Source organism: Triticum aestivum, chromosome 1A (assembly GCF_018294505.1).
Source record: "Triticum aestivum cultivar Chinese Spring chromosome 1A, IWGSC CS RefSeq v2.1, whole genome shotgun sequence".
NCBI lineage: Eukaryota > Viridiplantae > Streptophyta > Magnoliopsida > Poales > Poaceae > Triticum > Triticum aestivum.
In genome coordinates, this window is record NC_057794.1 from 61,427,663 (window position 1) to 61,453,055 (window position 25,393).

Genomic DNA, 25,393 nt, shown 5'->3' on the forward strand with positions numbered 1-25,393 from the left:
ATATATTTTTAAATATTATTTACCAATAATTATAAATAGTTTACCTTGCCGAAATGGAAGTAGTGTTTTGCATAGCACGTACTTGTGGCCGTGGGGAAAGACAATTTTGCGGTGGCTGTGTTGGGAACGGCTGTGCCGAAGCCGAAGAATGATCTAGAAATAAGAAGGCAAAGCTCACTCTCCGGAGCAGAAGGATGGAGAAGAAGAATTACTGCCAGCTGGCTCCGCCGTTGCGTGGGCTGGTCAGCGGTCAAAGGTGGACCGGAATCAGACACGTTGTTTTCTTAATCCGCTTGAGTTGTTTAATCTGGCGACACGCACGCGCGCGCCCCCCCTCCTCCACTTTAGGCTTTACCAGTCCAAATCCTTAAGCTCATTTCGGCCTGAACCACAGTCGCCATTAGTCGTCGGCTCTCTCTCGATATTCATCCATCCCTATATAAACCCATCGATCCATCTTCCCTGTCTCACTCTCCTCAAGCTACAGCCCGCCGGTCAATCACTACTACTCGTATAGCTAGCCACCACCAAGATTTGGCCACCACTCGCGTACGTCTTCCTGAAGCTTGATTGAGCGAGTTCGACCTTGCTCATGGACATGGACAAGGAGTACTACAAGGCCTGCATGGGCATGGAGGCGCTGCCGATGAGCCCGGCCGGTTTTTCGGCGGTGACGACAGAGGCGGCCATGGCAGTGGCGACGGCAAGCGAGGACGAGGGCGACCTGAAGAGGGGCCCGTGGACGGCGGAGGAGGACATGCTCCTCGTCGACTACATCTCCAAGCACGGCGAGGGGCGCTGGAACTCGCTCGCTCGATGCGCAGGTACTTACTACTTAATCAGTTAATTATGTATGCAACTGAGAGCTAGCTAGCAATCTAGTGGCAAGATCATGCATGTCACATCTGCTTTAATTTAGAGCTCTTTCTGATCGATCACGTCGCAAGAGATAAGATGAGCTAGCGCTTTTCGTTGCCGTACCTAGCGTGTAGCTAAGCTATGTGCACTGATCACTTGCAGCTCATTATCCGCTGAGGTCCCTCCTCATGTTCTTTTTCGCTGATATGGGCCTGGTTTTGGCACGTGTAGGCCTGAGGCGCACTGGGAAGAGCTGCCGGCTCCGGTGGCTGAACTACCTCCGCCCCGACGTCCGGCGCGGCAACATCACGCCGGAGGAGCAGCTGCTGATCCTGGACCTGCACTCCCGGTGGGGCAACCGGTGGTCCAAGATCGCGCAGCGCCTCCCGGGGAGGACGGACAACGAGGTCAAGAACTACTGGCGGACCAGGGTGCAGAAGCACGCCAAGCAGCTCCACTGCGACGTCAACAGCGACCGCTTCCGCGACGTCGTCAGGCAAGTCTGGATGCCGCGCCTCCTCGAGCGCATCCAGGCCGAAAGCTCCTCCTCCTCCGCCGCCGCCGCTGCAGGCGTGGGTGTTCCGGCGCTGACAAGGGCGATGAGCTCGCCGGCCGGTGCATCACAGTACCACTGCTTCGATCACGCGAGCAGCGGGGGGCCGAGCCGGAAGGTGGCGGTGACCATGAGCCCTGACACCTCGAGCACGCTCCGGTCTTCTCTGTCACCGGCGGAGACGTCGCACGGAGCCCATTTCCCAGCGTGGGGCGCTGCCACTGCCACGGCGAACGTTGATGGCTCGATGATGCAGTGCGCCGGCCGCGAGGGTGGGGCCATAGGCGGCGATCAGTACGTCATCCACGGCGACAGCCTCAGCGGGAGCTGGTCGGAGCTCCTCGCCGCCACCGATATCCCGGACTTTGAGTTCGGAAATTTCGACGACAACTTGTGGAGCCTAGAGGACATTTACTGCTGACGATGAACTTAACTAGAGCGCCAAACTGAGCTCAACAAAATTGAAATTTGACAAGAGAGGGTGCATGAAAGGAAATTTGAGAGGAAACTAATTCGCGTTCATAGAGTGATCACTAGTTTATTAGGGCTACATAGTATGCAAAAATGTGCATATTAAACATCTTCTTTAATTCTTCTACATGGCTAGAAGATTTGTATTGTTTTTGTGCTTATATGTAAAAGTAAATCTTACATGAAAAACCTAACCTAGTAATCATGCGAATTACAGTGGTTCTTTTTGTGGGACGGAGGGAGTATTTTATACTCCCATACAGTACTAACAAAAACTGAAACCTAGAGAAATCAAATTCAGAAGGGAACTATACGCATGGACGATATATTGCGTCGAAGCTTACTTAATGTGATTATGTGTTTAAAAGTTGCTTTAACTTATTTTAAATCCGTCCTTGCTAACAAAAACTCCCTACGTTCCTTCATGTAATGTGCATTATTTTCGGCACGGTGACCAAGGTACACTTTAAATCCCCTTTACCTTTCCCAACCTTTGGATTTCATCGAGCCATCGTTATACTGAGGTCATTTAGTAGATAACACACACAACAGGAATTGCAGTTAGATTTTCCAAAAAAAATGCATGATACTAATATTTTAGGCTAAATGATCATATGCAATTTTAGGTGGTTGAGATTTCAGAAAAAATCAAACAGTTGTGACGTTGGGATATATACTTAACCTTGTTAAAATTATTCTGGACACTGTATAGAAACTCGTTAATTTTCCAAGCGAATTCAAATAAAAATATCACATTTTTGGAGATGAGATACCAAAGATTGAAATGCGATACTCTCTCTCTCTCCCCAATAATTTCTACAGAAATTACTCCTTGACCTCTCAAGTTTGGATTTTCCCTATTCGTATATTTCTAGTCATGTGATCCAAAATGGCAAGAATGAACCAAAATTAGTTAGTATTGAAATCTTGGAGGTCATACTCTGGCTCGCAAAATGTGAAATTTATGGATGAGGCATGACTATTTACTCAAGGAATGTTCATCACCTGATCGAAGAATATCCTCATGTTTTTTCGAAAAGGGGAAACCCCGGCCTCTACATCAGTAGATGTATTCAAATAGTTAGCATCTTATCCACATAAGCTGACCCGGCCAGAACAGCATGAAAGAACATCCACATGTAGAAATGGATCCTTTAATGCTTGGATAGTAAACCTGGCTAGCTTATCCATAGCTAAAGGATTCTTGTGTATATTTCTAGTGCACCATCCAAAGGCATCTTATGCCAAATTCTTGTCTGTTGATCTTGTAGGAACCCATTGTGTTGTGACGACGTTTTCCATTCATGTGATTCAAAGACGCATGAATAAGTCGGAATTAGTTATAGTCTATGTACTTTGTTGTGCAAGTGCACAATGCCTTTAGCTTGTTGTGCATCTTTTGTAGTACGCCTCTCCAATGGCTTCATGACTTGAGAAGGGAGGACAAAAAACAGTCAATGGTGTGATAAGGAGTCGGTGAATTGGAGAGATTCCACCACGTACTTCATTGCACACTTTAATTTGGAGTTTGGGCCAAGCTAAGGACTTGATCGAGATGACAAGTCTGGTCTTCGTAATATATGTAAACACAACTTGGCTTGCTTATCCATAGCTACAGGATGCCTAGATAAGCTCACCATGATACGACTGCCGCCTTTCTCTAGGTAAGGAGACCTAGCTAATGGTTCTAATGTATAATCCGCGGTTTCATGAGTGTGGCATGCATGGATGCATCACACCATGCTTGATATTCGAAACCAACTATAGAACACTGAACACCAGCTGGGATTGATTCTGGGTGTTCTTTCATTTACACTAGCTAATCAATCAGTTTTTCTAAAGCACATCTAGACGTGTCATAAATATTTCACATATAAATCATATATCATTGATCTTATCTGAAGATTCGTGTGGATATTTTTTTTCTTTTCCTTTCTATACTTACTTGGGTCACTTAGACGTGCAATAATTAAGGCACATCTAGATGTACCCTAATCAATTACTAAAAGAAGTGTGCCGCATGGAACCGCAATTTACAAAGCTAATCCGCATAATTGTGTAGCCTTTGATTTCGGAAATGTTACTCCACATAGCAATTGATCTCGGTTGTCCTTTTGTTTTTCATATATGCCATATTTACTTGAAGTTATATTTTTCTTACACACATGACGCAGATTATTTCTTCTGAGAAGTTCCAATTGAATGAAAATTCCGTTGTCTCAGACATGCAAAAATAGATACTCTACAAATGAACATTGCAAGTAAACCATACTTGCTTGGCATTTAAGGAGGGCTTTGTTCAGTTGACTGCGTAAAAATCTCCTTGTAAACGTGCAATGGTAGTGGCCGCAGGTCCGCAGCCAGCGAACCGGCCCGGGCGCAAGAGGTGTCACGTGTAGTAGCTTTGGTCCTTGGGCCTTGGCGCCAGCTGGGAGGTCAAAGCTGCGGTCGCCGGTCGCCGGCGACGGTCGTCCGGTCAACCTGGCGTGGCCCCACGTGGTGCAATGACGTCGGAGACCAGATAAGGCAGGCCAGGCCCACTCGTGCGGGTTCCGCAATTAGTTTAGTTTCCCCAGGACCCGAACGACCGGCGCCGATTGGTCAAGCTGCGAACCTAGGAGAGGATCCTGGCCGTGAGATCAATTGCCTTTTTATTTTCTGATGAGATTGAGATGAATTGAACTGCCTTTCGCTTTTGCCTGCTGGAGACTTCAAACTAGTTTGAGCACTGATACTTGTACTCACTACTTGGCATCAGCAGTGACATGTTCCTCCACTAACTCTCTTTTGGATGCAACTTATGCATGATTGGTCTGCATTTCTGTGACAGACTGATGCATCGATCAACAGTGTCGTGCTCTGTTTTTTTCCTAGGAGATGTCGTGCTCTGTTTTGGTGCGACCTTATCATCTCCCGCCGCCTTTTGGCGGCTGGTTGAATTTCTTGCAAGCTTTGCTTCCCCAGCAGCAGCGCTTAAGCTTGATCATTAAAGCATGTGCAGATTATCCGAGCTCGGTGAACAGTAGAATCCCTCAAAAATAATTTTATTTAGCAAACATTGACAAATGCTTTGATTGCTTGTAAAGTTTCATCATGGGATAATTCGTGAAAGACATGGCAAAAAAACGATGCTTCAAAATGTTGTTTTTCAAAGCATTTTGTATCTTTGTTTGCCACGACTTCCACGATGTCATCCCCTTATGAAACTTTAAAGCATACAAAGCATTTTTCAAAGTTAACCAATTTGTTTCAAAAATATTTGAGTTCTTTTAGTTCGGATTTACTATTCGTACCGAGCTCATACGAGCTCGAGCTGAGAACAACACTTTCAGCCTGAAAAGCCTTCTTCCAAGAAAAAAAATCATAGGTAGGAGTAGCTCATTGGCAATGAAGGAGATAAATGTTCAATAAATTTGGATAATACTGGTGTTTAATATATTCCTAGAAATATTGGTTACAACTTAGGCACACATGCACACGATTACACCACACTCACAGACGACATACCCATTCACACTGCCATAAGGCCTACTTAAAATCAAAGCGATGGACCTGTCAAATTGATGAAATTACCACATATGCATTACTATCGACATAAAGGACATTAGCCATTGAATGATATTCCGCTTTAGGAAAATAAATAGAGTATCATACGTGAAGTCATAGTTTCTAAAATCGGACTGAACCGACAGGAAAAAACCTTGACCGGTGCCTTGCCCAGTTTTGTTAGGTGTGCCAGTCTTTTAGTAGAAAAATATATTCAAAACAAGATGCATCAACAAGGAATCAAACACCTAACCTTCAGGCAAGGCATGGTAAAGGCCCAATAACCAGCTGGGCTAATAACACTTTTTGAAATGAAAAACAACAGTGGTTTACATCATTTTTAAGTGTATTCATTTCATGTGAGGTCAATGTTTAAAAAATATATCTTAAATATTACATTTTTGTCACAAATGAACCGATGCACTAGCGGTCCGACCAGTAATAACCTGAACAGACAACCTCACCGGTTTGATTTTTTAAACAATGCTTGAAGTTTGATACATGATAGGCCGAGGCTATGACCAGCATTCGAACCATCCATCCAATGGTTGGTTCTCAGTAGAGTTCAACCACAATTTGTGGTTTTAAAAGATAAAACTAGTTGCCGAAAATTGAGATTCATTTTAAGGTTTAAGGTGAAATTCATGCAAGTAAATGTTACTGGATGTTTTCATTCCGTGGTGATTTATGCGAGGTACTAGGGAAAATGCTTGGCTTAACACATGCTACATGTGAACTCGATTTAAATAACAGAAATGCTAAAACCTTACGTCAGACTTTTAGGCATGACAAATCAAAAAAAATTCATGGCAATTTATACTGGCACGAGGATGAGAACTTTAGTTTGCAAGGACATCCATTTCCTGCCATAAAATAAATTGAGACGGATTTGCCATGCTCGCCAACTAAACTTGCAATCCTCGGTGAATATAAATTACCATGTAAATGTTTGATTTGCCATGCCTAAAAATTTGACGCTCGCTTGATATTCGGATCCTTAAATAATGAAGCCAAATATATTTTTGAAGTTTTTTAAATGCAAAAACTCCTGCATGTATGAAATGGAGAGCAACTTTTTTCACTGAAAAAATGGACAGCAACTTGGCACTGTAAATTTTGTACAAAAGGATGACCATCTGTATCCGTGAAAAAAAACATAAGAAGACTATTCACCAAGTTACATAAGTTGTACCATATTTATTTAATTATTTATTTATTTTGCAAACGTTCATAATCCCTTCGTTCATAAATATAAGTCTTTTTAGGGGTTCAACGAGGGACTACGTATGTACGGAGTAAACTGAATGCATATACATTCTAAAATATGTCTATATACATCCGTATTTGAAATCTCTAAAAAGACTTGTATTTAAAAACAGAGGGAGTAGTTGCTAACCAAATTATGTAACTTGTGAACGTTCTTCTTATGTTTCCTTTGCAAATGTTTATTTATATAGTTTATTTATTTATAATTTTGGAATGTTGTTGTGCTGAATTGTATACATTTATTTATACAGTTTACAAAATAAGCGTTTGCAAAATAAATAAATAACCGGTATAAATAAACTGCATTTTATGTTCTTTTTCTGCACGCATGATTATTTTCATGAAAATTTCCGCGAAGAGTTCTCAGTTTTTTTTTTCTCGAAATGACAGTTATCCTGCATTTATTAAGAAGAAAAGAGTTTTGCAGTTAATTAGTGAAAACGAGCCAAAACTAGATTGCCCAGTTAGTCATGGAAAACCTGACGAAAACCATCACACCATTGAGCGGCACACATAAAATACCCCACGCACACCACTCCAAGGAGGGCCTCATCGAGACAACACACAGGAGTCATCGTCATCACTCCTCCCCTAGAGACGTCATCGTCATCCCTAAATTCTGAGCAAACGACTCCGATTTTGTTGTAGGCGATCGTCAACTGAACACACATTGCAGAGCCGGCGTGAAGATGTATGAAAATCCGTGCCAGAACTCAGACGTCTGTGACCAAACAACGCAATTCCGAATCTGACGAAGAACTACGAAGAACAAAACTAAGCACGACTGGTACCGCAGAATATCGCCAAACGGTTCTCAGTTTTTAGTATGAACGCAACCAACCGTTGTATGTTTCGAGGGATGGTGTGAACTTTTTATGTTGGTTTGTTGCCAAACAGTCCTTTTCACGATGAGGAACGGAATTACAATTTGCACCCAACCTATCAGGAAATATGCATTTCCCCATGCATGTACGCGCGCACGCGGATCGTTTTCACATGCCGACGGTAAGCACTGTGGTACTGTTAGGCTGGTCATAGTGGGGAGTAATTTAGACTAGTAACATACATATGTTACTAGTCTATGTTACTACCTTCATAGTGGGTAGTGTCATAGGTGTGGTAACATAGTTGCCTTCATTTATTACTTTGTAGACTCATTATGCATTGGAAACCGCTATGTGATGGTAACATATTATGTTACTCTATTTGCCTCTCTCCTCATTAACTACTTGCCACATCACCATTTTTAATATGAACATAGGTAGTAACATAGTGGGAGTAACATAGGTAGTAACATAGATGCCACATAAGCAAAAATGGTGATGTGGCAAGTAGTTAATGAGGAGAGAGACAAATAGAGTAACATAATATGTTACCATCACCTAGCGGTTCCCAATGCTAAATGAGTCTATGAAGTAATAAATGAAGTGATGCATAACACTACATATGGGTAGTAACATAGCCTAGTAACATATACATGTTACTAGTCTAAGTTACTCCCCACTATGACCAGCCTTACGTGCGCGCAAGCTTCCGAGCGCGGTGGAGGGCGCTTTCAGTGTTGTCAACTCGTACACTCCAAGCACTTCAATGAAGTCAGCCCGTACGTCTTGTCTACAACTGCAGGCACACACCATGTACGCTGCTGATGTGAGCTTGGCGTAATGCACGGAACTCAACGTCTGTGCATGCTGAAGGAAATGCAGCAATGTTTCATTGCTTGCTTCCTGTTTAGTTTTTGGAGTTTTGTTTAATAAAGTCTAATATTTGTAAGGATAAGTCCTTTAAAACATGGTCTACAACCAAATGTGCTCCTTTTAATAATTTTGGAATGTTGTTGTGCTGAATTTCACAGCCAAATGTTTTTTTAGCAAAATTTTACACGAAATCACTAATTAAATGGTATCCTCTGCAAAGATTACCTTGAACTACTCTGATGATGAGAAGTGGCATAATGCATGTGTGTCATTTGTTGCCATCAGGGATATGAGGTTCAATGTATGTTTTTTTCTTTCTAGATTTGTTAAAAAAAATGAAATATCTCGTGAACCGTGAGTCCGAATTATAAACCTGTATCACTATTGTATTCCTCGTGTCGAGATTATCAAAAGAGATCCGAGGTTGATTGGTTTTGACGAAATATTTTTGGAGGAAATTTGTGATCCCAACTAAACTAACATTTGTTGCCAACGCGAACTGAACCGTGCTTCCACCTAGTAGTAACTTGTGCTCCTCAACTTTTGTGCTTGAAGTGCTTCCAACTATTACTAACATTCGTGCTCTCAACTACACTAACGTATGCTTCCAATATAAATCATTCGTGCTTCCACCCACTAGGAAATCCGTGCCCCCGCTGGAAGCACACATGTGCTTCCATCATGAACTAACACATATTTTCACCTAGTACTAACTCATACTCTCAATGTGAAGGATAAACTATGCTCCCGCGTGAAGCACATGCCTGTGCTCCATGAAAAACCCAGGAAAAATAATGAAATCAAAATACAAAAAAATAAAACAACTAAAAACAAAACATAAAAAAAATGTTCTTGTGGGAGAAGCGTCCAACGCTCACCATGTGGAGGCTCCAGCAATATATTTGTTGCTACGCTAAGAGCCGCCCTTCAGACGGGGCGACCAATGTGTCGACTGTTTTATTTCGTGTTGATTTGTTTTGTTTCTTCATGCATTTCAGATTTAATAGTTATTATTATTTTTGATTTGCCATGTTTTTACGGTTATTTCTTTTCCTAGTTTATTTTTTTTATTTTTAATGTTTTCTTCTTCTTTTGTTTCATATATTTTCCATTCCCATTTATGTTTTTTTGTAAATCTATTTGTTTATACATAAAACTCTTTTTATACAGTCAAGTTTTGTCAAATGCGAAGAGACATTTTAAATATATACTGAACATTTTTAAAAATACTATGACCATTTTTAATTACACAGTGAATATTTCTTCAAACACGGTGAACATAATGTAAATATACATTGAACATTATTATAATATACAATGAACATTTTTTAATATATGATGAACATTTTTCTAAATAAATGTTGAAAAATATTTGAGTACATGGTGGATTAAATATATAATTATTTTAATTTTCAGAATTTACCTTCATGAAATATCCATCTTCCAGTTCTTTTTTAGATGAACAGACTAGAAAACCACAGGAAAAAATGACCAAGTGAGCTCACTAGAGTGGGCCGACGCATTACGCCTACCTTCAGCGTAGGCTAATCTATTTGATGCCAATAAGCGTCAACTAGGATCTCTCCCCAAAGGCTATATCAATCCCGTTAGGGTTTCTTTTCCTCTTGTCACCGCTGGCGATCGTTGAGACCTGCTTTATCCTCTGCCCTTTGCTGGATCAGAGACCTGTTCACCGGCCGATCTAGGGGTAGCCTCGTCTGCCCCGTTTGGTTTTCGGCCTTCGCTCGCAGGAGCGTGAAGGCTTACATCTCCCGGACGGTTTCCGGTCGCGGGGATCGATCTATCTGCTTCACGAAACCATGGCAAATCATGGCGATCCGGCAACTTCTGGATTAAAAGGAAATGACAAGTTGGAGGAGATGATGAAAGAGCTGGCCCTGAAGGAAGATGACCTCGATGACGTCGTTTTTGAGGAAGATGACGCCCCGGTGGAGGTGGATCTCCGCTGGATGATCTTGGTCAGAGTCCATATGGACAAAGGGTTTAGCACTTATTGGTTCTTCCGCAACATGAGAACAACCTGGGACCTCGCTAGACCGGTGAAAATCAAAACCCTAGAGGAAAATCTCTTCCAGATGCAGTTTAACTGCCTGGGTGATTGGGAGAGAGTTACACAAGGGGGACCGTGGCACTTCCGGGGAAACCCGGTTATCATTGCCCCATATGATGGATTCACGAAGCCAACTGAGATCGAGCTCTTCAAGTTTGAGATCTGGGTTCGAATCATTGATCTGCCAATTGGTTATCATGGGAAAGTCAAGGCTCTTGCGGCTAAGATTGGCGAGTTCGTGGATTCTGAGCCATCTTCTTTTGACTTTGAAGGGAACTTCTACAGAGTTAGGGTTCGCCTTGATGTGAGAAACCCTCTCAAAAAAGCGATCTCTCTGATCCGTGGAGGAGAGAGGGTGATCTTTGCGGTAAAGTACGAGTGTTTACCAGACTGGTGCCAAGTCTGTGGCATGATGGGTCACGAGTTCAAGGAGCACGGGGATGGAGTCCAACCCCCATCGGCGCTGACTTACAAGAACCTGAGAGCACCGGCGACCACTGCCTGGGGCACCCGCCGTTGTAACAGAAACCAAAAACCACAAGCCCAAGGCGACCCGCCTGATGGAGTTTCAGGGGAGGGAGCCGAGGATCTAGAGGAGCAGCATGCTTTTGATATGGAGCCCTCTGATTCCAACCGGAAGCGATCATCGCAGCAGGTTGTGGAACCCACTAGCCAGCTGGGATCTTCGGGTATGGAGCTGGTTGTGGCAGGAAAATCTAGCGGTGATGCAACCCCTATGAGCCCGCCACCGAAGCAAGACCCCAAGAGGACCAAAACCATCCAGCAGTCTGAGAAGCAAATTATCGCAGGTCTGAAGAAAAACACAGCAGCAGGGAAGATCAACGAAGCAAAATCGGCGGCCTCCTTCGGGGAGGACCGTCGAGCACAATGAATCTGCTATGCTGGAACTGTCGCGGGATAGGCAACGCCCCGACAGTTCAAGAGCTAAGCGAACTCGCGATAAAGTTTGCCCCTCGAGTGCTTTGCTTAGTGGAAACCCAGATTAGTGGGGTTAGAGCTGAAAACTTAAAGAGTACTCTTGGTTTTGATAACTCTTTTTCTGTTGACTCCTCCGGTAGGAGTGGAGGTTTAGTGATGTATTGGAATAATGAAATAAAGTTGGAGAATTTGGGTTACTCGCAGTATCATATTGACATTAAAGTTTCTGAACTTTGTGGTGACCCGTGGAGGTTGTCATGCTTTTATGGTGAAGCTCAAACACATCTCCGACAACGAACATGGGACACAATGAAGAATCTGGCAGCGCTCCAGAACCTGCAATGGGCATGTATAGGAGATTTTAACGAGGTACTACGCCACGATGAGTATGATAGCATTGGCACAAGGAGCCAAACGCAGTTGCAAGGCTTCCGGGATGCGGTGGACGTATGTGGCTTGGTTGACTTAGGTTTTCAAGGTCGCAAGTGGACTTTTGAAAAGAAAGTGGCAGGCGGATCTTTTACTAGAGTTAGACTGGATAGTGAAGGAAATATGCCCTAGAGGCAATAATAAAGTTATTATTTATTTCCTTATATCATGATAAATGTTTATTATTCATGCTAGAATTGTATTAACCGGAAACATAATACATGTGTGAATACATAGACAAACAAAGTGTTACTAGTATGCCTCTACTTGACTAGCTCGTTGATCAAAGATGGTTATGTTTCCTAACCATAGACATGAGTTATCATTTGATTAACGGGATCACATCATTAGGAGAATGATGTGATTGACTTGACCCTTTTCGTTAGCTTAGCACTTGATCGTTTAGTTTGTTGCTATTGCTTTCTTCATGACTTATACATGTTCCTATGACTATGAGATTATGCAACTCCTGTTTACCGGAGGAACACTTTGTGTGCTACCAAACGTCACAACATAACTGGGTGATTATAAAGGTGCTCTACAGGTGTCTCCGAAGGTACTTGTTGGGTTGGCGTATTTCGAGATTAGTTTTTGTCACTCCGATTGTCGGAGAGGTATCTCTGGGCCCTCTCGGTAATGCACGTCACATAAGCCTTGCAAGCATTGCAACTAATAAGTTAGTTGCGGGATGATGTATTACGGAACGAGTAAAGAGACTTGCCGGTAACGAGATTGAACTAGGTATTGAGATACCGACGATCAAATCTCGGGCAAGTAACATACCGATGACAAAGGGAACAACATATGTTGTTATGCGGTCTGACCGATAAAAGATCTTCGTAGAATATGTGGGAGCCAATATGAGCATGCAGGTTCCGCTATTGGTTATTGGCCGGAGACGTGTCTCGGTCATGTCTACATTGTTCTCGAACCCGTAGGGTCTGCACGCTTAACGTTACGATGACAGTTCCATTATGAGTTTATATATTTTGATGTACCGAAGATTGTTCAGAGTCCCGGATATGATCACGGACATGACGACGAGTCTCAAAATGGTCGAGACATAAAGATCGATACATTGGATGGCTATATTCGGACACCGGAAGTGTTTTGGGTGATTTCGGAGAAAACCGGAGTGCCGGAAGGGTTACCGGAACCCCCCGGGGAAGTATTGGGCCTTAGTGGGCCTGAGGGGAGAGAGAGGGCAGCAGCCCAGGAGGTGGCGCGCCCCCTCCCATGGGGAGTCCGAATTGGACTAGGGGAGGGGGGCACGGCCCCTCTTTCCCTCTCCCTCTCCCTCTCTTTCCTTCCCCCTTCCCTCTTCCTAGTTGGACTAGGAAAGGGGAGTCCTACTCCTACTAGGAGGAGGACTACCCCCTCCTTGGCACGCCTCAAGGGCCGGCCGGCCTCCCCCTTGCTCCTTTATGTACAAGGGCATGGGGGCACCTCTAGACACACAAGTTGATCTTTGTGATCGTTCTCTTAGCCGTGTGCGGTGCCCCCCTCCACCATAATCCTCGATAATATTGTAGCGGTGCTTAGGCGAAGCCCTGCGATGGTAGAACATCAAGATCGTCACCACGCCGTCATGCTGACAGAACTCTTCCCCGACACTTTGCTGGATCGGAGTCCGGGGATCGTCATCGAGCTGAACGTGTGCTAGAACTTGGAGGTGCCGTAGTTTCGGTGCTTGATCGGTCAGGCCGTGAAGACGTACGACTACATCAACCGTGTTGTGCTAACGCTTCCGCTTCCGGTCTACGAGGGTACGTAGACAACACTCTCCCCTCTCGTTGCTATGCATCACCCTGATCTTGCGTGTGCATAGGAATTTTTTGGAAATTACTATGTTCCCCAACAGTGGCATCAGAGCCTAGGTTTTATGCGTTGATGTTGTGCACGAGTAGAACACAAGTGAGTTGTGGGCGATATAAGTCATACTGCTTACCAGCATGTCACACTTTGGTTCGGCGGTATTGTTGGATGAAGCGTCCCGGACCGACATTACACGTACGCTTACGCGAGACTGGTTCTACCGACGTGCTTTGCACACAGGTGGCTGGCGGGTGTCAGTTTCTCCAACTTTCGTTGAACCGAGTGTGGCTACGCCCGGTCCTTGCGAAGGTTAAAACAGCACCAACTTGACAAACTATCATTGTGGTTTTGATGCGTAGGTAAGAACGGTTCTTGCTAAGCCCGTAGCAGCCACGTAAAACTTGCAACAACAAAGTAGAGGACGGCCAATTTGTTTTTGCAGGGCATGTTGTGATGTGATATGGTCAAGACATGATGCTAAATTTTATTGTATGAGATGATCATGTTTTATAACCGAGTTATCGGCAACTGGCAGGAGCCATATGGTTGTCGCTTTATTGTATGCAATGCAATCGCGCTGTAATGCTTTACTTTATCACTAAGCGGTAGCGATAGTCGTGGAAGCATAAGATTGGCGAGACGACAACGATGCTACGATGGAGATCAAGGTGTCGCGCCGGTGACGATGGTGATCATGACGGTACTTCGGAGATGGAGATCACAAGTACAAGATGATGATGGCCATATCATATCACTTATATTGATTGCATGTGATGTTTATCTTTTATGCATCTTATCTTGCTTTGATTGACGGTAGCATTATAAGATGATCCCTCACTAAATTATCAAAGTATAAATGTTCTCCCTGAGTATGCACCGTTGCGAAAGTTCTTCGTGCTGAGACACCACGTGATGATCGGGTGTGATAGGCTCTACGTTCAAATACAACGGGTGCAAAACAGTTGCACACGCGGAATACTCAGGTTAAACTTGACGAGCCTAGCATATAACAGATATGGCCTCGGAACACAGAGACCGAAAGGTCGAGCATGAATCATATAGTAGATATGATCAACATAGTGATGTTCACCATTGAAACTACTCCATCTCACATAATGATTGGACATGGTTTAGTTGATATGGATCACGTGATCACTTAGAAGATTAGAGGGATGTCTGTCTAAGTGGGAGTTCTTAAGTAATATGATTAATTGAACTTTAATTTATCATGAACTTAGTCCTGGTAGTATTAGCATATCTATGTTGTAGATCAATAGATCGCGATGTTGCTCCCAGTTTATTGTGTTCCTAGAGAAAAATTATGTTGAAAAATGTTAGTAGCAATGATGCGGATTGGATCCGTAATCTGAGGATTATCCTCATTGCTGCACAGAAGAATTATGTCTTTGATGCACCGCTAGGTGACAGACCTATTGCAGGAGTAGAGACAGACGTTATGAACGTTTGGCTAGCTCAATATGATGACTACTTGATAGTTTAGTGCACCATGCTTAAACGGCTTAGAATCGGGACTTCAAAGACGTTTTGAACGTTATGGACCATATGAGATGTTCCAGGAGTTGAAGTTAATATTTCAAGCAAATACCCGAGTTGAGAGATATGAAGTCTCCAACAAGTTCTATAGCTAAAAGATGGAGGAGAATAGCTCAAGCAGTGAGCATGTGCTCAGATTGTCTGGGTACTACAATCACTTGAATCAAGTGGGAGTTAATCTTCCAGATAAAATAGTGATTGACAGAATTCTCTAGTCACCATCACCAAGTTAGTAGAACTTCGTGATGAACTATGATATGCAAGGGATATCGGAAACGATTCCCAAGCTCTTTGTAATGCTGAAATCGACGAAGGTAGAAATCAAGAAAAATATCAAGTGTTGATGGTAGACAAGACCACTAGTTTCAAGAAAAGGGCAAAGGGAAGAATGGGAACTTCAAGAAGAACGGCAATCAAGTTGCTGCTCAAGTGAAGAAGCCCAAGTCTGGTCCTAAGCTTGAGACTAAGTGCTTCTACTGCAAAGGGACTGGTCACTGGAAGCGGAACTGCCCCAAGTATTTGGCGGATAAGAAGGATGGCAAAGTGAACAAAGGTATATTTGATATATAGATTATTGATGTGTATTTTACTAGTGTTCGTAGCAACCCCTCGGTATTTGATACTGGTTCAGTTGCTAAGAGTAGTAACTCGAAACGGGAGTTGCATAATGAACATAGACTAGTTAAGGGTGAAGTGACGATGTGTGTTGGAAGTGGTTCCAAGATTGATATGATCATCATCGCACACTCCCTATACTTTTGGGATTAGTGTTGAACCTAAATAAGTGTTATTTGGTGTTTGCGTTGAGCATGAATATGATTTGATCATGTTTATTGCAATACGGTTATTCATTTAAGTAAGAGAATAAATTGTTGTTCTGTTTACATGAATAAAAACCTTATATGGTTACACACCCAATGAAAATGGTTCGTTGGATCATGATCGTAGTGATACACATATTCATAATATTGAAACCAAAGGATGCAAAGTTAATAATGATAGTGCAACTTATTTGTGGCACTACCGTTTAGGTCATATTGGTGTAAAGCGCATGAAGAAAATCCATACCGATGGGCTTTTGGAATCACTTGATTATGAATCAGTTGATGCTTGCGAACCATGCCTCATGGGCAAGATGACTAAGACTCCGTTCTCCGGAACAATGGAGCAAGCAACTGACTTATTGGAAATAATACATACTGATGTATGCAGTCCGATGAATGTTGAGGCTCGCGGCGGGTATCATTATTTTCTGACCTTCACAGATGATTTGAGCAGATATGGGTATATCTACTTGATGAAACATAAGTCTGAAACATTTGAAAAGTTCAAAAACTTCAAAGTGAAGTGGAAAATCATCGTGACAAGAAAATAAAGTTTCTACGATCTGATCGCAGAGACAAATATTTGAGTTACGAGTTTGGTCTTCAATTAAAACAATATGGAATAGTTTCACAAAATCGTGCCACCTGAAACACCACAGCATAATGGTGTGTCCGAACGTCATAACCATACTATTATTGGATATAGTGCAATCTATGATGTTTCTTACCGAGTAACCACAATAGTTTTGAGGTTATGCATTAGAGACAGCTACATTCACGTTAAATAGGGCACCATCTAAATCCGTTGAGACGACACCGTATGAACTATGGTTTGGCAAGAAACCTAAGCTATCGTTTCTTAAAGTTTGAGGTTGCAATGCTTATGTGAAAAAGTTTCAACCTCATAAGCTCAAACCCAAATCGGAGAAGTGCAACTTCATAGGATACCCAAAAGAAAATGTTGGGTACACCTTCTATCACAGATCCGAAGGCAAGATATTCATTGCTGAGAATGGATCCTTTCTAGAGAAGGAGTTTCTCTCGAAAGAAGTGAGTGGGAGGAAGGTAGAACTAGACGAGGTAACTGTACCTGCTCCCTTATTGGAAAGTAGTACATCACAAAACCAGTTTCTGTGACACCTATACCAATTAGTGAGGAAGCTAATGATAATGATCATGAAACTTCAGATCAAGTTACTACCGAACCTCGTAGATCAACTAGAGTAAGATCCGCACCAGAGTGGTACGATAATCCTGTTCTGGAAGTCATGCTACTAGATCATGATGAACCTACGAACTATGAGAAAGCAATGATGAGCCCAGATTCCGCGAAATGGCTTGAGGCCATGAAATCTGAGATGAGATCCATGTATGAGAACAAAGTATGGACTTTGATTGACTTGCCCAATGATCGGCGAGCCATCGAGACTAAATGGATCTTCAAGAGGAAGACGGACGCTGATAGTAGTGTTACTATCTAGAAAGCTCGAATTGTCGCAAAAGGGTTTTCGACAAGTTCAAGGTGTTGACTACGATGAGAGTTTCTCACTCGTATCTATGCTTAAGTCTGTCCGAATCATGTTAGCAATTGACGCATTTTATGAAATCTGGCAAATGGATAAACAAAACTGCATTCCTTAATCGATTTATTAAAGAAGAGTTGTATATGATGCAACCAAAAGGTTTTGTCAATCCTAAAGGTACTAACAAAATATGCAAGCTCCAGGGATCCATTTATGGACTGGTGCAAGCATCTCGGAATTGGAATATACGCTTTGATAAGTTGATCAAAGCATATAGTTTTATACAGACTTGCGGTGAAGCCTGTATTTACAAGAAAGTGAGTGGGAGCACTACAGTATTTCTGATAAGTATATGTGAATGACATATTGTTGATCGGAGATAATGTAGAATTATTCTGCAAAGCATAAAGGAATGTTTGAAAGGAGTTTTTCAAAGAAAGACCTCGGTGAAGCTACTTACATATTAAGCATCAAGATCTATAGAGATAGATCAAGATGCTTGATAAGTTTTTCAATGAGTACATACCTTGACAAGATTTTGAAGTAGTTCAAAATGGAACAGTCAAAGATGGAGTTCTTGCCTGTGTTACAAGGTGTGAAGTTGAGTAAGACTCAAAACCCGACCACGGCAGAAGATAGAGAGAGAATGAAAGTCATTCCCTATGCCTTAGCCATAGGTTCTATAAAGTATGCCATGCTGTGTACCAGACCTATTGTATACCTTGCCCTGAGTTTGGCAAGGGAGTACAATAGTGATCTAGGAGTAGATCACTGGACATTGGTCAAAATTATCCTTAGTGGAATAAGGATATGTTTCTCGATTATGGAGGTGACAAAAGGTTCGTCGTAAAGGGTTACGTCAATGCAAGTTTTGACACTAATCCAGATGCCTCTAAGTCTCAATCTGGATACATATTGACAGTGGGAGCAGCTAGAGTAGCTCCGTGCAGAGCATTATTGACATAGAAATTTGCAAAATACGATCCGAATGTGGCACACCTGTTGACTAAAGTTCTCTCACAAGCAAAACATGATCACACCTTAGTACTCTTTGGGTGTTAATCCTATCTCTCCATACCTATTCTTGTTGGCAGCAGAGGGCCTTTCGTGCCTGTTAAAGACTCAGAATGAATCATCCCAGCTCAGCGGCATCAAGGTGGCACCATCGGCTCTGTCGGTGAACCACCTTTTAATGAGGGCCCAAAGATAAAACCACCTTTTAATGAGGGCCCATCTCACAACTAACTCATTAGTTGCAATGCTTGCAAGGCTTATGTGATGTGCATTACCGTGAGGGCCCAAAGATACCTCTCCGACAATCGGAGTGACAAATCCTAATCTCGAAATACGAAATCCTAATCTCGAAATACGCCAACCCAACATGTACCTTTGGAGACACCTGTAGAGCACCTTTATAATCACCCAGTTACGTTGTGACGTTTGGTAGCACACAAAGTGTTCCTCCGGCAAACGGGAGTTGCATAATCTCATAGTCATAGGAACATGTATAAGTCATGAAGAAAGCAATAGCAACATACTAAACGATCGGGTGCTAAGCTAGTGGAATGGGTCATGTCAATCAGATCATTCACCTAATGATGTGATCCCATTAATCAAATAACAACTCTTTGTCTATGGTTAGGAAACATAACCATCTTTGATTAACGAGCTAGTCAAGTAGAGGCATACTAGTGACACTCTATTTGTCTATGTATTCACACATGTATTATGTTTCCGGTTAATACAATTCTAGCATGAATAATAAACATTTATCATAATATAAGGAAATAAATAATAACTTTATTATTGCCTCTAGGGCATATTTCCTTCAGTCTCCCACTTGCACTAGAGTCAATAATCTAGATTACACAGTAATGATTCTAACACCCATGGAGCCTTGGTGCTGATCATGTTTTGCTCGTGGAAGAGGCTTAGTCAACGGGTCTGCTACATTCAGATCCGTATGTATCTTGCAAATCTCTATGTCTCCCACCTGGACTAGATCCCGGATGGAATTGAAGCGTCTCTTGATGTGCTTGGTTCTCTTGTGAAATCTGGATTCCTTTGCCAAGGCAATTGCACCAGTATTGTCACAAAAGATTTTCATTGGACCCGATGCACTAGGTATGACACCTAGATCGGATATGAACTCCTTCATCCAGACTCCTTCATTTGCTGCTTCCGAAGCAGCTATGTATTCTGCTTCACACGTAGATCCCGCCACGACGCTTTGTTTAGAACTGCACCAACTGACAGCTCCACCGTTTAATGTAAACACATATCCGGTTTGCGATTTAGAATCATCCGGATCAGTGTCAAAGCTCGCATTAACGTAACCATTTACGATGAGCTCTTTGTCACCTCCATAAACGAGAAACATATCCTTAGTCCTTTTCAGGTATTTCAGGATGTTCATGACCGCTGTCCAGTGATCCACTCCTGGATTACTTTGGTACCTCCCTGCTAGACTTATAGCAAGGCACACATCAGGTCTGGTACACAACATTGCATACATGATAGAGCCTATGGCTGAAGCATAGGGAACATCTTTCATTTTCTCTCTATCTTCTGCAGTGGTAGGGCATTGAGTCTTACTCAACTTCACACCTTGTAACACAGGCAAGAACCCTTTCTTTGCTTGATCCATTTTGAACTTCTTCAAAACTTTGTCAAGGTATGTGCTTTGTGAAAGTCCAATTAAGCGTCTTGATCTATCTCTATAGATCTTAATGCCTAATATGTAAGCAGCTTCACTGAGGTCTTTCATTGAAAAACTCTTATTCAAGTATCCCTTTATGCTATCCAGAAATTCTATATCATTTCCAATTAGTAATATGTCATCCACATATAATATCAGAAATGCTACAGAGCTCCCACTCACTTTCTTGTAAATACATGCTTCTCCAAAAGTCTGTATAAAACCAAATGCTTTGATCACACTATCAAAGCGTTTATTCCAACTCCGAGAGGCTTGCACCAGTCCATAAATGGATCGCTGGAGCTTGCACACTTTGTTAGCTCCCTTTGGATCGACAAAACCTTCTGGTTGCATCATATACAACTCTTCTTCCAGAAATCCATTCAGGAATGCAGTTTTGACATCCATCTGCCAAATTTCATAATCATAAAATGCGGCAATTGCTAACATGATTTGGACAGACTTAAGCATCGCTACGGGTGAGAAGGTCTCATCGTAGTCAATCCCTTGAACTTGCCGAAAACCTTTTGCGACAAGTCGAGTTTTGTAGATAGTAATATTACCGTCAGCGTCAGTCTTCTTCTTGAAGATCCATTTATTCTCAATTGCTTGCCGATCATTGGGCAAGTCAACCAAAGTCCATACTTTGTTCTCATACATGGATCCCATCTCAGATTTCATGGCTTCAAGCCATTTTGCGGAATCTGGGCTCACTATCGCTTCTTCATAGTTTGTAGGTTCATCATGATCTAGTAGCATGACTTCCAGAACAGGATTACCGTACCACTCTGGTGCGGATCTCACTCTGGTTGATCTACGAGGTTCAGTAGTATCTTGTTCTGAAGTTTCATGATCATTATCATTAGCTTCCTCACTAATTGGTGTAGGTGTCACAGAAACAGGTTTCTGTGATGTACTACTTTCCAATAAGGGAGTAGGTACAGTTACCTCGTCAAGTTCTACTTTCCTCCCACTCACTTCTTTCGAGAGAAATTCCTTCTCCAGAAAGTTTCCGAATTTAGCAACAAAAGTCTTGCCTTCGGATCTGTGATAGAAGGTGTATCCAATATTTTCCTTTGGATATCCTATGAAGACACATTTCTCCGATTTGGGTTCGAGCTTATCAGGTTGAAGCTTTTTCACATAAGCATCGCAGCCCCAAACTTTCAGAAATGACAACTTTGGTTTCTTGCCAAACCACAGTTCATAAGGCGTCGTCTCAACGGATTTTGATGGTGCCCTATTTAACGTGAATGCGGCCGTCTCTAGAGCGTATCCCCAAAACGATAGCGGTAAATCAGTAAGAGACATCATAGATCGCACCATATCTAGTAAAGTACTATTACGATGTTCGGACACACCATTACACTGTGGTGTTCCGGGTGGCGTGAGTTGCGAAACTATTCCACATTGTTTCAAATGTACACCAAACTCGTAACTCAAATATTCTCCTCCACGATCAGATCGTAGGAATTTTATTTTCTTGTTACGATGATTTTCAACTTCACTCTGAAATTCTTTGAACTTTTCAAACGTTTCAGACTTGTGTTTCATTAAGTAGATATACCCATATCTGCTTAAGTCATCTGTGAAGGTGAGAAAATAACGATATCCGCCACGAGCCTCAACATTCATCAGACCACATACATCTGTATGTATGATTTCCAACAAATCTGTTGCTCTCTCCATAGTACCAGAGAACGGTGTTTTTGTCATCTTACCCATAAGGCACGGTTCGCAAGTACCAAGTGATTCATAATCAAGTGGTTCCAAAAGCCCATCAGTATGGAGTTTCTTCATGCGCTTTATACCGATATGACCCAAACGGCAGTGCCACAAATAAGTTGCACTATCATTATCAACTCTGCATCTTTTGGCTTCAACACTATGAATATGTGTGTCACTACTATCGAGATTTAATAAGGATAGACCACTCTTTAAGGGTGCATGACAATAAAAGATATTACTCATGTAAATAGAACAACCATTATTCTCTGATTTAAATGAATAACCATCTCACATCAAACAAGATCCAGATATAATGTTCATGCTTAACGCTGGCATCAAATAACAATTATTTAGGTCTAATACTAATCCCGAAGGTAGATGTAGAGGTAGCGTGCCGACTGCGATCACATCGACTTTGGAACCATTTCCCACGCGCATCGTCACCTCGTCCTTAGCCAATCTTCGCTTAATCCATAGTCCCTATTTCGAGTTGCAAATATTAGCAACAGAACCAGTATCAAATACCCAGGTGCTACTGCGAGCATTAGTAATGTACACATCAATAACATGTATATCACATATACCTTTGTTCACCTTGCCATCCTTCTTATCCGCCAAATACTTGGGGCAGTTCCGCTTCCAGTGACCAGTCTGCTTGCAGTAGAAGCACTTAGTTTCAGGCTTAGGTCCAGGTTTGGGTTTCTTCTCTTGAGTAGCAACTTGCTTACTGTTCTTTTTAAAGTTCCCCTTCTTCTTCCCTTTGCCCTTTTTCTTGAAACTAGTGGTCTTGTTGACCATCAACACTTGATGCTCCTTCTTGATTTCTACCTCCGCAGCTTTCAGCATTGCGAAGAGCTCGGGAATAGTCTTATTCATCCCTTGCATATTATAGTTCATCATGAAGCTCTTGTAGCTTGGTGGCAGTGATTGGAGAATTCCGTCAATGACACAATCATCTGGAAGATTAACTCCCAATTGAATTAAGTGATTATTATACCCAGACATTTTGAGTATATGCTCACTGACAGAACTGTTCTCCTCCATCTTACAGCTATAGAACTTATTGGAGACTTCATATCTCTCAATTCGGGCATTTGCTTGAAATATTAACTTCAACTCCTGGAACATCTCATATGCTCCATGACGTTCAAAACGTCGTTGAAGTCCCGATTCTAAGCCGTAAAGCATGGCACACTAAACTATCGAGTAGTCATCAGCTTTGCTCTGCCAGACGTTCATAACATCTGGTGTTGCTCCAGCAGCAGGCCTGGCACCCAGCGGTGCTTCTAGGACGTAATTCTTCTGAGCAGCAATGAGGATAATCCTCAAGTTACGGACCCAGTCCGTGTAATTGCTACCATCATCTTTCAACTTTGCTTTCTCAAGGAACGCATTAAAATTCAACGGAACAACAACACGGGCCATCTATCTACAATCAGACATAAATAAGCAAGATACTATCAGGTACTAAGTTCATGATAAATTTAGGTTCAATTAATCATATTACTTAAAGAACTCCCACTTAGATAGACATCCCTCTAATCCTCTAAGTGATTACGTGATCCAAATCAACTAAACCATGTCCGATAATCACGTGAGATGGAGTAGTTTCATTCATGAACATCACTATGTTGATCATATCTACTATATGATTCATGCTCGACCTTTCGGTCTCCGTGTTCCGAGGCCATATCTGTATATGCTTGGCTCGTCAAGTATAACCTGAGTATTCCACGTGTGCAACTGTTTTGCACCCGTTGTATTTGAACGTAGAGCCTATCACACCCGATCATCGCGTGGTGTCTCAGCACGAAGAACTTTCGCAACGGTGCATACTCAGGGAGAACACTTCTTGATAATTAGTGAGAGACCATCTTATGATGCTACCGTCAATCAAAGCAAGATAAGATGCATAAAAGATAAACATCACATGCAATCAATATAAGTGATATGATATGGCCATCATCATCTTGTGCTTGTGATCTCCATCTTCGAAGCACCGTCGTGATCACCATCGTCATCGGCGCGACACCTTGATCTCCATCGTAGCATCGTTGTCGTCTCGCCAATCTTATGCTTCCACGACTATCGCTACCGCTGAGTGATAAAGTAAAGCATTACAGCGCGATTGCATTGCATACAATAAAGCGACAACCATATGGCTCCTGCAGTTGCCGATAGCTCGGTTACAAAACATGATCATCTCATACAATAAAATTTAGCATCATGTCTTGACCATATCACATCACAACATGCCCTGCAAAAACAAGTTAGACGTCCTCTACTTTGTTGTTGCAAGTTTTACGTGGCTGCTACGGGCTTAAGCAAGAACCAATCTTACCTACGCATCAAAACCACAATGATAGTTTGTCAAGTTGGTGCTGTTTTAACCTTCGCAAGGACCGGACGTAGCCACACTCGGTTCAACTAAAGTTGGAGAAACTTTCACCCGCTAGCCACCTTTGTGCAAAGCACGTCGGGAGAACCGGTCTCGCGTAAGCGTAATGTCGGTCCGGGCCGCTTCGTCCAACAATACCGCCGAACCAAAGTATGATATGCTGGTAAGTAGTATGACTTATATCGCCCACAACTCACTTGTGTTCTACTCGTGCATATAACATCAACACATAAAAACCTGGCTCGGATGCCACTGTTGGGGAACGTAGTAATTTCAAAAAATTTCCTACACACATGCAAGATCATGGTGATGCATAGCAACGAGAGGGGAGAGTGTGATCTACGTACCCTTGTAGACCGACAGCGGAAGCGTTAGCACAACGCGGTTGATGTAGTCGTACGTCTTCACGACCCGACCGATCAAGCACCAAAACTACGACACCTCCGAGTTCTAGCACACGTTCAGCTCGATGACGATCCCCGGACTCCGATCCAGCAAAGTGTCGGGGAAGAGTTCTGTCAGCACGACGGCTTGGTGACGATCTTGATGTACTACCGTTGCAGGGCTTCGCCTAAGCACCGCTACAATATTATCAAGGACTATGGTGGAAGGGGGCACCGCACACGGCTAAGAATATGATCACGTGGATCAACTTGTGTGTCTAGGGGTGCCCCCTGCCCCCGTATATAAAGGATCAAGGGGGGGGGGTGCGGCCGGCCAGGAGGAGGACGCGCCAGGAGGAGTCCTACTCCCACCGGGAGTAGGATTCCCCCCTTTCCTAGTTGGAATAGGATTTGGGAGGGGGAAAGAGGAGAGAGAGAAGGAAGAGGGGGCGCCGCCCCCTTCTCCTTGTCCTATTTAGACTAGGGGGGGAGGGGCGCGCGGCCCAGCCCTGGCCACCTCTCCTCTCTTCCACTAAAGCCCACTAAGGCCCATATACCTCCCGGGGGGTTCCGGTAACCTCCCGGTACTCCGGTAAAATCCCGATTTCACCCGGAACACTTCCGATATCCAAATATAGGC

The 25,393-nt window shown here is 42.9% G+C and overlaps 1 protein-coding gene across 1 annotated transcript; it reads left to right on the forward strand.

The window, feature by feature from the left end:
* Positions 1 to 408: 408 nt before the first annotated feature.
* Positions 409 to 2,071, forward strand: LOC123093334 (transcription factor MYB2). The gene is made up of 2 exons (XM_044515292.1): positions 409 to 824; positions 1,090 to 2,071. The coding sequence occupies exons 1-2, from the start codon at positions 593 to 595 to the stop codon at positions 1,830 to 1,832; spliced, it is 975 nt and encodes a 324-aa protein (XP_044371227.1). The 5' UTR covers positions 409 to 592; the 3' UTR covers positions 1,833 to 2,071.
* The last annotated feature ends 23,322 nt before the right edge of the window (positions 2,072 to 25,393 follow it).